At 41.6% G+C, this 13,056-nt stretch overlaps 1 protein-coding gene across 3 annotated transcripts in view; it reads right to left on the reverse strand.

The window, feature by feature from the left end:
* The window catches only part of SEPTIN9 (septin 9), a 302,626-nt gene that overhangs the window by 215,582 nt on the left and 73,988 nt on the right, over window positions 1-13,056 (reverse strand). The window contains exon 1 of one of the 3 annotated variants that reach the window (XM_081937934.1): window positions 2,193-2,535. The exons of the other annotated variants lie outside the window; for them this stretch is intronic. Coding sequence (XP_081794060.1) covers window positions 2,193-2,214 — 22 coding nt within the window. The 5' untranslated portion in view covers window positions 2,215-2,535. Of the gene's footprint in view, window positions 1-2,192; window positions 2,536-13,056 lie in introns of those variants that run through there. 3 annotated transcript variants of the gene reach the window in all.

The following is a 13,056-nucleotide window of genomic DNA, read 5'->3' on the forward strand; positions in this document are numbered from 1 at the left end:
GGACCCAGATTGTTGGGGGTAATAGGCTGACTCTATAAACCACTTATAGGCGGCTTTAAAGCACTGTGAAGCGTTATATAAATCTAAGTGCTATTGCTAATGATGAAACATTCATGGTTACAGCTTTATTTATACTTTTACATTTTTTACAAATTGGCAGAACAGAATTTACAATCCCTTCCTGGAGATAAAAGCATACAGGGGAAAAAATACAAATAAGAATATTTAATATGAGACATATTTGCCATATAGGACTACTTAATTCTCTCTAGTACTTTGAAAGAGGGAGAAAGGTTAAAGTAGGATGCTAGCTAATCATTTTTTTTTCTTAGTCTGATATGCCAGCTGGAAATTTTGGGAGTTGTAGTCCAACACATATTAGACATTGGAGAATGTAAGAGGTTTATTGGGCGTATTACTGCTGCCTAAATCAGAAAGGAAAGCAATGTTCCCTTAAGCAATAAGCCTGCTGTTAAAGCCACATAAATGTGCAACTCAAGACTTTGTTCTTCTTCCACAGAGCCCAGATTAGACCAGCACTGAGTTCACTTTTCCTTTGCCACTGTTGCACTCCACCCTTGCTTGGTGGTTTCCTCTAGAACATGTGGTTTTGCTTCCAGTGTGAATACCCAACAAAGTTAGCAACGCCCAGGAGAGCTGAATGGCTTCCCAACTTGTGTTTTCACTCATGCCAGGAAAAAAAAATACAGGTTTTGAAAATTGGAGGGAGACAGAATATTGCCTACTCTGCCATCGAATACATCTCAAAGGTAGGTTGATTACAAATCATTGTAGCTTCTTCATCCAGGAAGAACACAGCAGCTGCTTTCCTCAACAGCATTCAAGGCTCTTCTAGCTTATTTTCTTGCAAATCCAGCCTAACTCTCCTACTGCTCCCCCCCCCCCAATGGTTGAGTTGTTTAATGACTGAGGGACCAGCAGCAGGCTCTCCCTTGAGGCATGGACCCTGATATGGGCTCAGCCCTATTGAATTATCGATTACAGCCCCAAATTGTACTCTCTAGAGAGAGCTGGTAGAGCAGGAGGGATCCCACCTAAGGCTATTTGGCAAATGTAGGGAAATAATGGGATACGAGCGACAAAACATGTCTTCTGTTATCTGCTGTGTCACGTGAATTCCACCCATTAACTCTGTTATTTACAGGTAAGGTATTTTTAAGACCTCAAGAGACCAGCTCAGAGATTCTTTCGAAGATACCAACCGCTAAAAGTATTGCAAAAACAGATGTCTCATAAACCTGCCATCAGTCCAGGGCTGAAAAATAATGAACAAAATAGCTTCAAGGCTCTCGGGGAGAGTCAATAGCTGGTTATTGTGTCTACAGCGGTGACAGGTACACAGTGGGCCCATTGTGAGCCTCTTCTTCTTCTTAGCAATCCATTTACACCTTGTCTTCAGCAAGTGGACCTCCGTGGAGAATGGTGGCTTCTCAGGCACACGCCATTAGCAGAAAAGCACCATGTCAAATATACTTGATGATGAAATACAGGGCCCAAGGGCAGCAACCTTCTAGCATAATGTTTCCTACCCAGGGAGCAGGGTACTCTCTCCCCTAGCAACCGTACCCCTCTTGTTTATCAGCCAATCCTCCCTGTAGCAATATAAATATCTCCAGAGGACAAAGGAGTAGGCGGGAGAGCTTCTGCCTTTCACACAAGTTTTGGCATGAAAGCCAGTGCTAAACCACAACACACAGGCAAACAAAGCAAGCGGCCAACTTCCAGGACATAAAGCCATCCTTGAGCCACCAGCTGGGATAGGCTTCCTCACTCCTCCCACTCCCAAATTCCACCAACCCCCTCCCCCCCAACCTCCAAACTGTCAAAGTTCATGGGGAAAAGGTTTCCAAAAGGTCCATTCCTTTCTCTGGCAGAAGGGAAAAGCCAAAAAAACTGAAGGAAGCACCAACGGGATCCAAGAAGCCCAACACTGCTTTGCCCTTGGTGGGACTCCTGCAGCGCCTTCTACTTTTGAGACCATTCAGGAGGGGGAAAGGATAGTAGAGCTAAACCAAGGTCATCTGGGACTGCCGAAATGCCACAAGAGTTGTACTGAGGGTTTTTTCCCCCCTTCCCATTACAGTCCAAACCACAGGAGGGGCGAATAGGGAGAAAGACAGGACGAGGCACCACGTCTACATAGCCATAGCCAAACGATTCCAGCCACTCACCTGTAATCCGGTCCCGGTCCATGACTGGGAAATAGATTTAGCATCCACGTGTCCCGAAGTCTATTTAATTACTTTCCCTGCTGCTGCTGCTGCTGCTGCTGCTGCTGCAGCCTTTTTGCCTCTCCGTCCAAACCAAGCTAAACAAACGTTCTCCAGCCGAATGTCTTCAATGGGTTGCAATCGCGAATGCCCTCCGGATTACCACATTTCCGTGCGCGGATCAGACGCTTCTGCTCCCCAACTGAAGCAGCTTTGCATCATTGAAAGAAAAGGAGCGAAACAAGAGAGATGCCAAAGGCCTGACCCAGGAATAATAATTAAAAAAAAAAAATCGGAACGCAATTTCTCTTCCACCCCGCTATCCCCCCCTCCCCAACCAAAAATATATTCCGCCACGTGCAGGACTACTGAGAAACCCAATTCCCCCGCAAGACTCTCTTAAAGGGACAGCGCAAGCACTTCCTCCGGGACGCCGCGGCTCGCTCGCCTTGTCATTTAATCATCAGCCGGAAGGCGCTGGGCAAAGTCGGCTCCTTGAAACAAAACAAGTCCCTAATCCATCGACATTAAACGGCGTCCTCGGATTTCTCCAGGCTTAATTCGCTGCCGCCGTTTCTCCTTCTCTTTCTCTTGTCTTTTCTTTCTTTCTTTTTCTTTTGGCTGGAGCATAGAAAGCCCTCCAATCGGACTGACTCCTCCAGACAGTCTGGCTTTCAAACTGCTGATTTCCCCCCCCCCCCCCTTGTTCTTAAAGTCAGTTTCTATTTGCTCTTCTGTTCTGCTGACTTCAGTCTTCGGCCGAATGACAGAGAGGATCTCGCCCCGTCTGCTTGCTACCGGGGAGCTTTTGCAGCACTTCTTTGCTTCCCTTCTGGAGAGGCTTTCTTCCTCCTCGGCCTTGGCCAGAAGCCACAGGGTTGCCTTGGCACAAGGAACTGCCTGTCGGACTTTCCCTTGTCCCGCGGGCCAATAAGGCTGAGCGGTTGCAGCTGGCCTAGAAGTGACAGGCTGCCTGGCTCTTGGGCTGCTCCTGCAGATATCCCCTCCCCCCCCCGCAAATTGGGCTTACTGATTGCTGTCCAAAGGGCTCCGGGTGCGGCCTTTGAAAGTAGACATGCAATTGTGCAACCGCTGTGATCTTCTCCACAAGATCGGATATTATGGCCCATTTCATAAAGGGGATGCTGAGAGTTGGGGGGGCTCTGCTGGCAAAACCAAAAGCATTGGGGGGTGGGATTTTTCTCTCTTGGGGTTTCAGGAAAGAGATCTTGGGTGTTTTTGCAGTTGAGAGAAGGGCTGCTGTACTACCTGTCAATGACTACTTCAGCTTCAACGGCAATAATACACAAGCACACAATAGATACAAACTCAAGGTAAACCTCTCCAAACTCGATTGCAGAAAATACGACTTCAGCAACAGAGTGGTCAACGTCTGGAATGCTCTACCTGACTCCGTTGTTACATCCTCAAACAATCACAGCTTCAACCTTAAATTGTCCACCGTGCACCTCCTCACCCCATTCCTAAGAGGTCCGTCAAGGCAACGTGCATAAGCGCACCAGGGTGCCTACCGTCCCTGTCCTACTGTCCCCATTTATTTGTATCCATTTCCTGTGTTCTTATTCATGTTTATTCTTGTTCCTTGTTATCTTGTACATGTTTGACGAACCAAATAAATAAAGAAGAAAGAAAGAAGAAAGAAGAAAGAAGAAAGAAAGAAAGAAAGAAAGAAGAAAGAAAGAGAATTGTTTTCAGCAATTGAATGAGCTCAGTCAACACAACCATGCCTCAACTTTTTCTTCTTGTGCCATGTCCAATATTGTCAGACATTGGCGATCATGGTAGCGATCCTATTTTATCAACAACCACAGGAACACAACCCCTAAGTCGATCCAACAGGAGGGGACCAGAGCACTCCCAATGTGAGTTAGGCTGGTATGGATCACCTAGGCAGGTCTGGAGAGGAATGGATGGTTTGCTAGGGGAAAAGAAGTCTTTTAAGGTCCATTAGTAACTTGGGACTCACTAAACAAAACACGGGGCTTGACAGAATGCCCCGGGTTCATCAAACCTGCCTCCTGCGATGCATAGCTGGTGAGTCAGGCCAGGAGTTATTTAGTGCTTTGCTCTTTTTCAGTGCTACAGTTCTGTCAACAAACTTTCCTTAAATTAATTTTAAAGATCCTCTGTCATAAGCAATCAAAAACATCCCCGTAAAAGTTATACATGTTTTTTAGAAAGGGCTTATGGAGTAAACACAGAGATTCCTGCCAGCTGCTACTTACGAGATTGCCCTAGAAAAATTCAACATGAGTAGCCAATACTAATAAGTAGGCCTCTACTGGAAACTCTCCAGAGGGAGCTCTGGAAGAAATAAAATATTTGCAAGACTTGCGGAACAATGCTTAGAAATCTATTTCTGCTTAGTTAGTCCATAAAAGTGGCTGGATCCTCCTAACAAATTCTCTCTAACAGTTTAATCACACCAATCAATTCATTAGAAGTGATCGATACGTGGGGGCATCTCAGCTCCACCTTTTTAGAGGACACAACTTGTAGGCCTTTATTGTGCTGCACATATACTTTACCAGCACATTCAGTTTGGGAAGGTGCCTTCTCCAATTGTTTTTTTTTTTCTTTTCTTTTGCTTTTCTGAGTCTTTCCATTGACTTGAGAACATTGACCAAGGCAGGAACTCTAAATTTAGGGCTTCTCTAGCCTGCTTGACCTGAAGTGGGATCATTGCACACTTTTGCAGCTACTCCCAAAAATGGCATTTATCTTTGGGTTCAAGGGGATGATACTGCTGTATTGAGTGAGTCATCGCCATTCCAGATTATTAAAACGGATGAATCATCTTCCCATGGAAGCAGAAAGGGCTGGTAAAATCCCTTTCAGTATTGCAGCCTCCACATTTTGCCATGTACTGATTTACATGCATGTTTGCCTTTCTACATTTCTCCTAAATATACCTTTCTGGTTACTCAAAACCCAGGATGGGAAGTCAACTAATGCTGTTACTTCAAAGAAAGGGGGGGGGGGGGAAATGGAACCGTAGCCACATTGGAAATAAATAATTCTAACTTCTTGATAATAATAGAAGCTCTTCATATTGTGACACTTGCAGAGCTTCTAAAATTTTAGCAAGTTCTTTTGAAGTTTTTTTATTTTTGAACAAACAAACATAAACAGACAAAAAACATTAAAAACCATCCTCCATACAGTTACGTACAGTGTGTTGATTGGTTACAAAACTTTTTTTGCTTTCTCACCACAGTCTTCACTTACAATTTATATAGAATCTCATATTATCCATCTAATATTCAGTATATGCATACAATTATTATCATTATTAAACATTTATTTGACTACAACCATTGTTACTTCATTTTATGTGAGATATTCTAAGTTTAAAATAAATTTAGATTGTGGCATTTCATCACATCATCCCAAAACCATCCAGTAATATTACAGCTTTATATTTTATTCTGTATAAAATTGTTTATCTTTGGTTACAAAAATTTTATGCATCCTCTCCATAGCCCTCATTTACAATTTATATAAAATTTCATATTATCAATCTAGTATGTGTATATTTATGTGTGTGTGTGTGTGTGTGTGTTGTATTTGTATACATATACACACACATTATTATCATTGTTAATCATTTATATGACTATAACTATTATTGCTTCATTTTATGCGTAATATTCTAAGTTTAACTAAATGTAAATTAATTTTTATTGTGAATTTTATTACATCATCCTGTATCCATCCAATGGTAATACAATCTTATATCTCTTGCCATTTGTAGTATTTGTGTTCTAATTGTTTTCTTGGTAGATCTTATATGGACTTCTCCTGGCACCTTATTTTTCACTGCATATCTTGTAAAGACCCGGAACCCCTTGTCTGTTCCTTCCATCAACTTCCCTTTGGTTATCACTGATGCTTCTGCCAAAATTTCTATCATTACTTCTACTAAATTTTCTCCCTTTTCTTCTTCTATATTTTGGAATCTGAGATGAAATTCTGATCTGCCGTTCTCCCATTCCAATATTCCACTCTTGTCTTTTTCAACCATGCTCAATCTGCTGCAATATCTCCAGTTTTATTATCTCTTTGTTTATCTTTTTCTTCAATTTTTTGAAACCTGTCCTTGTTGTTCATCATCACTTGGTAAATATTCTCAATTTTTCCATCTATTTTTCCTGTTCTTTGTTCAATATTCTCCATTCTCCTTTCAATGACCTCTGTTCTTACTTGTGTTTTTTTGAATTTCTTGCATAATCATCTGCAAAGTCACTTCCTTTTTTTTTTTTCATGTTGGAAAATCATCTGTATTGGTCTTTTCCTCCAGATAGTAATCACTGCCACTTTATAAATTCCAAGGCTTTTTTATTAAGTTCCAAACAAGTTCACTGCAATCTTCTCTCTTTCAAGTCAAGCTTTCTTTTCACTCCAGTCCAGCTACTGAAACTACCTCAGAGGAGCACCTGTATAAACAATCCGTGCTCATCCCACTATCATTTTCAATAAACAAGTTCAAAGACCTTGAAATGTAGATCAAATGCTCAAAGGGAAAGAAGAAAAACAATGTTTCCAAGCCTCCAAGCCTCTAAGTGACAGTGTTATTTCTTTTCCTCTGCTTTTACTTCCCTCTTTATATTCCAAACTTAAGGGAAAAAAGATTCTTAAAAAGAAAATGCAATAGAGCTTGAAAAAAGAAAAATAAATAAGTCTTAATCAATAAGTATTGAAAAAAGAGAAATAGAAAAGAAAAAAACCCCAGTCCAGTTTAAAAAATAAGAAGTGTTTGTTAAAATTCCATCAATAAAAGATTAAAGAAAAATAGCACACTAAATTTGACTCAGGCTTAATCTCGCTGCTTAACCTCTTCTGTCTTCAATTTTAACTTTACTTTTGATCTTTTTAGGTGTTCTCTAATAATAAAATTTATCTCACCAATTTGACACACTTTCTCTCCCGCTTTCCTTTCGTTCTGGAGCTGTCCCAACTTTCAGCAGCTTTAATAGCTGCTTCTCTGTCACCGGAAAAAAAGGGCTACTCCTGGATCTAGCTTCGCCTTTGCGATGTCTCTGGGATCAGCAGGATGTGCCCTTCTCTGTGACCATCTCATGGGATGGTTTAGGTCCAAAAGGACCGTCCAGCGGCAGAGATATCGGCGGCAATCTTGGAGCTTCAAGATCGCATGTCATATCATCACAATGTCATCCCCGCCTCCCCAAAAATTTTAGCAAGTTCATAGGGCAGAAAGGACCATGGAAGTTAGCTAATCTACTTTGTGTACACTGCAGGGTCTGTAACATCATCTCTGACAGATAACCCAGCCTCTGTATCCCCCAACAATGAAATTTTGCCACTTCATGTGACGGCCTGTTCTTCTCTCCCACAGCAAAAACAAAAGTTTCTCCTGAACCAGCTTCCTTGTGACTTTAACACATTGTTTTTTGTTCTTGCCCTTTGAGTAATAAGAATATACTGTATATATACTCTTTCTTCTATGTGACAACCTTCAGATATGTAGACTGCATCCCAGGGGTGTCAAACTTGTGGCCCATAGGCCAGATGCATCATGTGCTGGCCACACCCACGCCCGGTTTAGCGAAGGGAGAATAAGTCATGATATGTCACATGACGACATGAGTTTGATACCTCTGGTCTATCTTACCAACTCTTGGTTGTCTTTAAACACCCAGATCTTTTCATATGGTTTGTTTCCAGACCTCTTACTATCTTGATAGCCTTCCTCTGATCTCGCTCCCATTTGTCACTGCCCTTTTGCACTGTCATACCCAGAATTGTTTACCATCATATGTTCCTGCCTATAGTTTATAGACTCATACTGCAGGATTAGTTAGTGTCTGTTGTTAGTAGATCCTTGGGGGGTGCAATGGTTAGAATGTAGTACTGCAGGCTATTTCTGCTGACTTCCGGCTGCCAGCAGTTCGAGTCCCACAGGCCCAAGGTTGACAGCCTTCTATCCTCCCAAAGTCAGTAAAATGAGGATCCAGATTGTTGGGGGCAATGTGCTGACTTTGTAAACTGTCTCATCAGATTTAAGATACATGGACTTCATCTCTCAGAATGCTGGCTGGGAAATTTTGGGAATTAAAGTCCACATACCTTAAAGTTGATAAGATTGAGAAATGCAGAGATAAAGAATGGAGCATATGATCTAGCGGCCTCACTATTTTTGATAAGAGCCATTTTGGCCTTTAGGCCAAACTAGATTCCCTTCACTTATTTTGGGATGAATCCTTCTTGGATGACATAGCACAAAACAGAACTATAGTGGAAAATGCTATAAAGTTAAACAATTTAAACCCATTGTATGATGTAATAAAACATTATGTCGAGTTCAGGCTGTGCTAAGAGCTGAATTTCAGTAAACATTTTGTGAAGGTGAAATGAAACAGTCCACCTAGTTAAAAAAACGGATGCAGGGTTCGTTCTCTCTCTCTCTCTCTCTCTCTCTCTCTCTCTCTCTCTCTCTCTCTCTCTCTCTCTCTCTCTCTCTCCCTCTCTCTTTAGTGGTTGTTTCTAGCATTCTAGGGGAATTTTGTGATAGTTGCCATGAAACATTTAACCAGTCACAAGACATCAATTTACTGAAAGATGGATTAGTGAGGTTTAGCCACCTCCTCTTCCTCCTTCTCCTCCCAGCTGCTGTCACCTCCCAACATCATTGATTTCTAAGGAGTACATGTTTAAATAAGCAGAAGCCAGCCACTATTTTTATCTTCTAAGAAGTCCAGTGAAGCTGAAGTTGTCCTTAGAAATAAGAAATGATGCCACGGGCTCACACTCTGCTTTGCAGCATGCCCGTTTCCCTCTTCTTGAATCTTGATAGGGAAATAAGTCAGAAGGGAAGGAGTTTGTTACAAACCAAGACAGAACACTACAATGTGGACTCTACCCTATAACTCGTGGTAGGATTCAGCCAGTTCGCACCACTTTGGGAGAACTGGTTGTTAAGTTTCTGAGCAGTTTGGTGGACTAATTGTTGGAAGAAAACATTAGGGCAAAGAACCGGTTGTTAAGTTATTTGAATCCCACCACTGCCTATAACATAGAGGATTCTTGCATTAAGGTCCTGTTGTGGCCCAGCAGCGGCCGGCTGAACTAGAGAGGCCTGTTGGCCACCAGGTGGCATCTGAGTCAGGGAGCAGTGAAGAGGAACAGAGGGAGGTTGTCCCTGATGTGCGTGTGTGTAGAGCTAAAAGGAGAAGGGAGCAGCTGTGGAGAAGACGTCATAGAAGGAAATAGGGACAGCTGGATACGGTTGTGGCCCCTCCCAAAGAGTTTATAGGTGGAGCGACGGGACGGGAATCTTTGCAGGAAACAACAGTCCATTTTACTAGCCGTTGAGAAAGCATTCCGTAAGTTTAATCTTGGTTTCTTGAAATAGCGTTCTAGGCTCCTAGCCAAAGGATGGCTTTATCTCTGTAATTAGTCGTGGCAGACAGCCAAGCCTGTGTCTGCATATTCATTAGAATCACAGGACAGAACAGGCCCATCTTCTTTAAATGATGCTATTAATTTTACATTATCCTACTCCAGTAAAGAATACTCCCAACTGCTGCCATTCTCATCACCACTTGAGCTTCACCAGTTCATTCAAGAATTGTAGGGTAATGAGAGTTTATTTTTTGTCTGAAATGCAGGGGACCTTCCCTTCAGCAAATGGAAATTTAGGAGGGCCTTCTCAGCAAACTTCCTGCACTGGTCAAATGAAACAGTCATTTCTTCCATTATGTTTCATCATCTTGAGCAGCTGAATTGCATTGCTGCAATAGAAAAGCTTTTTTTTTTTCTCAAAGAGGATGTGGAGACTGGAAGAAAAGCTAAATCCAATTATAGGCTAGTAGTTTGGGTTTGGATAGTGTTTGCCTTTTAAAAATAAATTTCAAGACAACTAGGACAATGCTTGCAAGACAAATGAAGCATCCATTATGCAAACATACTGAGACATTAAGGTAGTTTCAGAAATACAGAAGATACCACAAAATTCCAACTTTGAGAATTATTCTCCCTATACAGACTATAATGGAAGATAAATGAGCACAACTGTTTTCAATAGCTGTGATACATTCATTAGTCCAGTCATCACATATTGTAGTTAATAAAAGTCATTTATGGAGGATCCTTATGGCAAGCCAGACAATTACCACTAATAGTTTAACATTGTCTACTCTGAGATCATGCATTTGTCCCAACCCTGCTTTAAATGAAACACCATTCCCTATTTTAGTGTTAACAGGGATATGATTTTTTTCTCCTATGCTTTGTTAATAATATGGTGACATTTTTGTAAGCTTCTAACTTATGCTTTTAATTTTCTTTCTTTCTACCTCTATTGCAAGGCACTGTAGTCAGCTAATTTCATTCCAAAAATTGATTGAATCGATTGATGAAACCTAGCATTTTTATTTCAAAAAAATAGCTGGCTTCATCAATCAATCTTTTAACCAACCATCTTTTAACAGTGACATAGCTAAGAATAATTTAGCTTATCTCACTTAGGGGCCAAAAGAGCAATGGCAGAGGAATATGGCAGAAAAAATCCAGTACTAGAGAATGTGCAGGGTCCTTGATGCTCTCTGAGCTCGGTTGCTTTCTTGCAGACATTTTGTTACCAAATTAGGTAACAACATCAATGCACTAGAGCAGGGGTGTCCAAACTTGGGAACTTTAAGACTTGTGGACTTCAACTCCCAGAATTCCCCAGCCAGCTGGCTGGGGAATTCTGGGAGTTGAAGTCCACAAGTCTTAAAGTTCCCAAGTTTGGACACCCCTGCACTACAGAATGTTTATGCCATGGTTAGATGCAAGGGGAAATAGGCCGAAAATGTCACTCAGCCAATTGCTGCCCCAATATCTCATATCAGATATCAGAATCAGTCTGATGTAGTGATTGTAGCATTGGGTTAAGAAATCAGGACTCCTGCCTTCGGCACAAAGCCAGCTGAGTGATCTTGGGCCAGTTGCCCTTCAACAGCCCCAGGAAGGAATCAATGACAAACCACAAAATATTGCCAAGAATATTTTTATCTTACCCAGGCAGTCGCTAGGAGTCAACACTGTCTCAAAGGCATACATTTATATATACTAAACGAAGTCTGATGAAGCTGTGAATAAATGGTATAAAGTTCTATAGGTTCAGTAACATAGCATGCAATGTTAAAGTGTTCAGGTTTATGATGTAGCATGTTTGTGGAACTGTGTTGCAGTTTATTCAGTGGGACTGGTTAAACAAATCATAATATAGTGTTCGAACCCAACCACTGGGTTTTCTCCCCACTGCTTCTTAATCTCACATATAGACCAGTGGTGGCATCCTGCCAGTTCTTACCGGTTCAGGCTAACCGGTAGCGGCGGCTACTGGAGGCTCCGCCCACCCGCCTTAGCAATGCATGACCTTCTACACATGCGCAGAAGGTTGCACATGCGAGCGCACTTACATTTGTGAACCAGTAGCGAAGGTAAGTGAATCCCACCACTGATATAGACAGGGTCATTCATTTGGAAATTACTGCTTTGCCTTAATACACACACACACACACACACACACACACACAGACACACACACACGTTTCAATAATGTTAAAACATGTTTGAAGAGAAATGTGGTTCCTCATAATTCATGGGGAAAAGAGATGAACACCATTTCACAGTCTGATCTGGACCAAGTTCTAAAATCATTTTTAAAAAAGAAAAGAAAAGAAATCCTGGGACAGGAAGGAACAGCCTGACTCCCACACCATGAATAGCTACGCTCCAAGGACGGATTTAGAAGTGGTATGTTATTCTGTGGCTAAGTTACACAATTAGAGGTTTTGGAATGCACCAGAGAGTCATTGAAGATCTTGTCTTTACAGCTCCTAAGTTGTGCATGACCAGTAAGATTGCTCTTTTTCCTCTCAATCTCCCCGCTCCTCCCCTCCCTTCTCAATTCTGGAAACTGTTATTCATCTAGGAAAACAACACAGAGAAATGGAGAAAGACAGAAATCAGCTGAAGCATCAGTAAGCCTGAGGAAATGTTGCAAGCCAATCCCAGAAATGAAATCTTTGCACGTGAGAAAATTGTCTGGATGAAGGGTTGGGTTGTCAGAAAGGTTCAGGAGATAAGAGGACAAGAAATAGTGTGCAAGAAATTGACTCCTTGTGACTATATGGAAGAGTCTCTTCGGTTGTCTTGGCAAGATTTTGGAAGTGGTTTACTCTTGCCTTCTTCTTAGGGCCAAGAGACAATCAGCTGAATTTGTACTGAATGTAGGATTGGAACTTTCTCCCATTTTTTAATCCAGAGCCTTTAACCACTACCCCAAATCAGCATACTTCGTATTATTTTCAAATTTGGCTTCTGCTGGTCACAGAATTGTATGCCTCAGAGGACATAATCGTATTTCAAATTTACACTGACCACCAGGCTGCACCACATAATTCATTTTGGGACACTTCAGAGACAACGAAGAGAGAGATATTGGCCCTGATGCTGGAGATAATATAGATGTTAAATTTTGAACAATCATGAAGAGTTTCTAGAAAGATCTGACTCCCTGGGTTTTCTATTTCAACTTCCTTGTTTTTAATCCTTTCTTTTCTGCAATCAAGTAATCAGCTATGCCAACGGCAGTTTTTCATTTCATTTAAATTTGGAAGTACTATGCTCATTTCTTCCAATAACAGTGGCATCTTTTTGTTAATCATCCTCATCTGAAATAGTTAAGCAGTAATATAGTTCTGCATTTTCTGACACAGATACTACTCTTTGCTGTCCTATAGACCCCCAATTTCTCTGTACAGGCAGTCCTCAACTTGCAACCACAACTGAGCCC

This window comes from Natrix helvetica (genome assembly GCF_964273705.1).
Source record: "Natrix helvetica genome assembly, chromosome: 1".
In the NCBI taxonomy this organism is placed as follows: Eukaryota; Metazoa; Chordata; class Lepidosauria; order Squamata; family Natricidae; genus Natrix; species Natrix helvetica.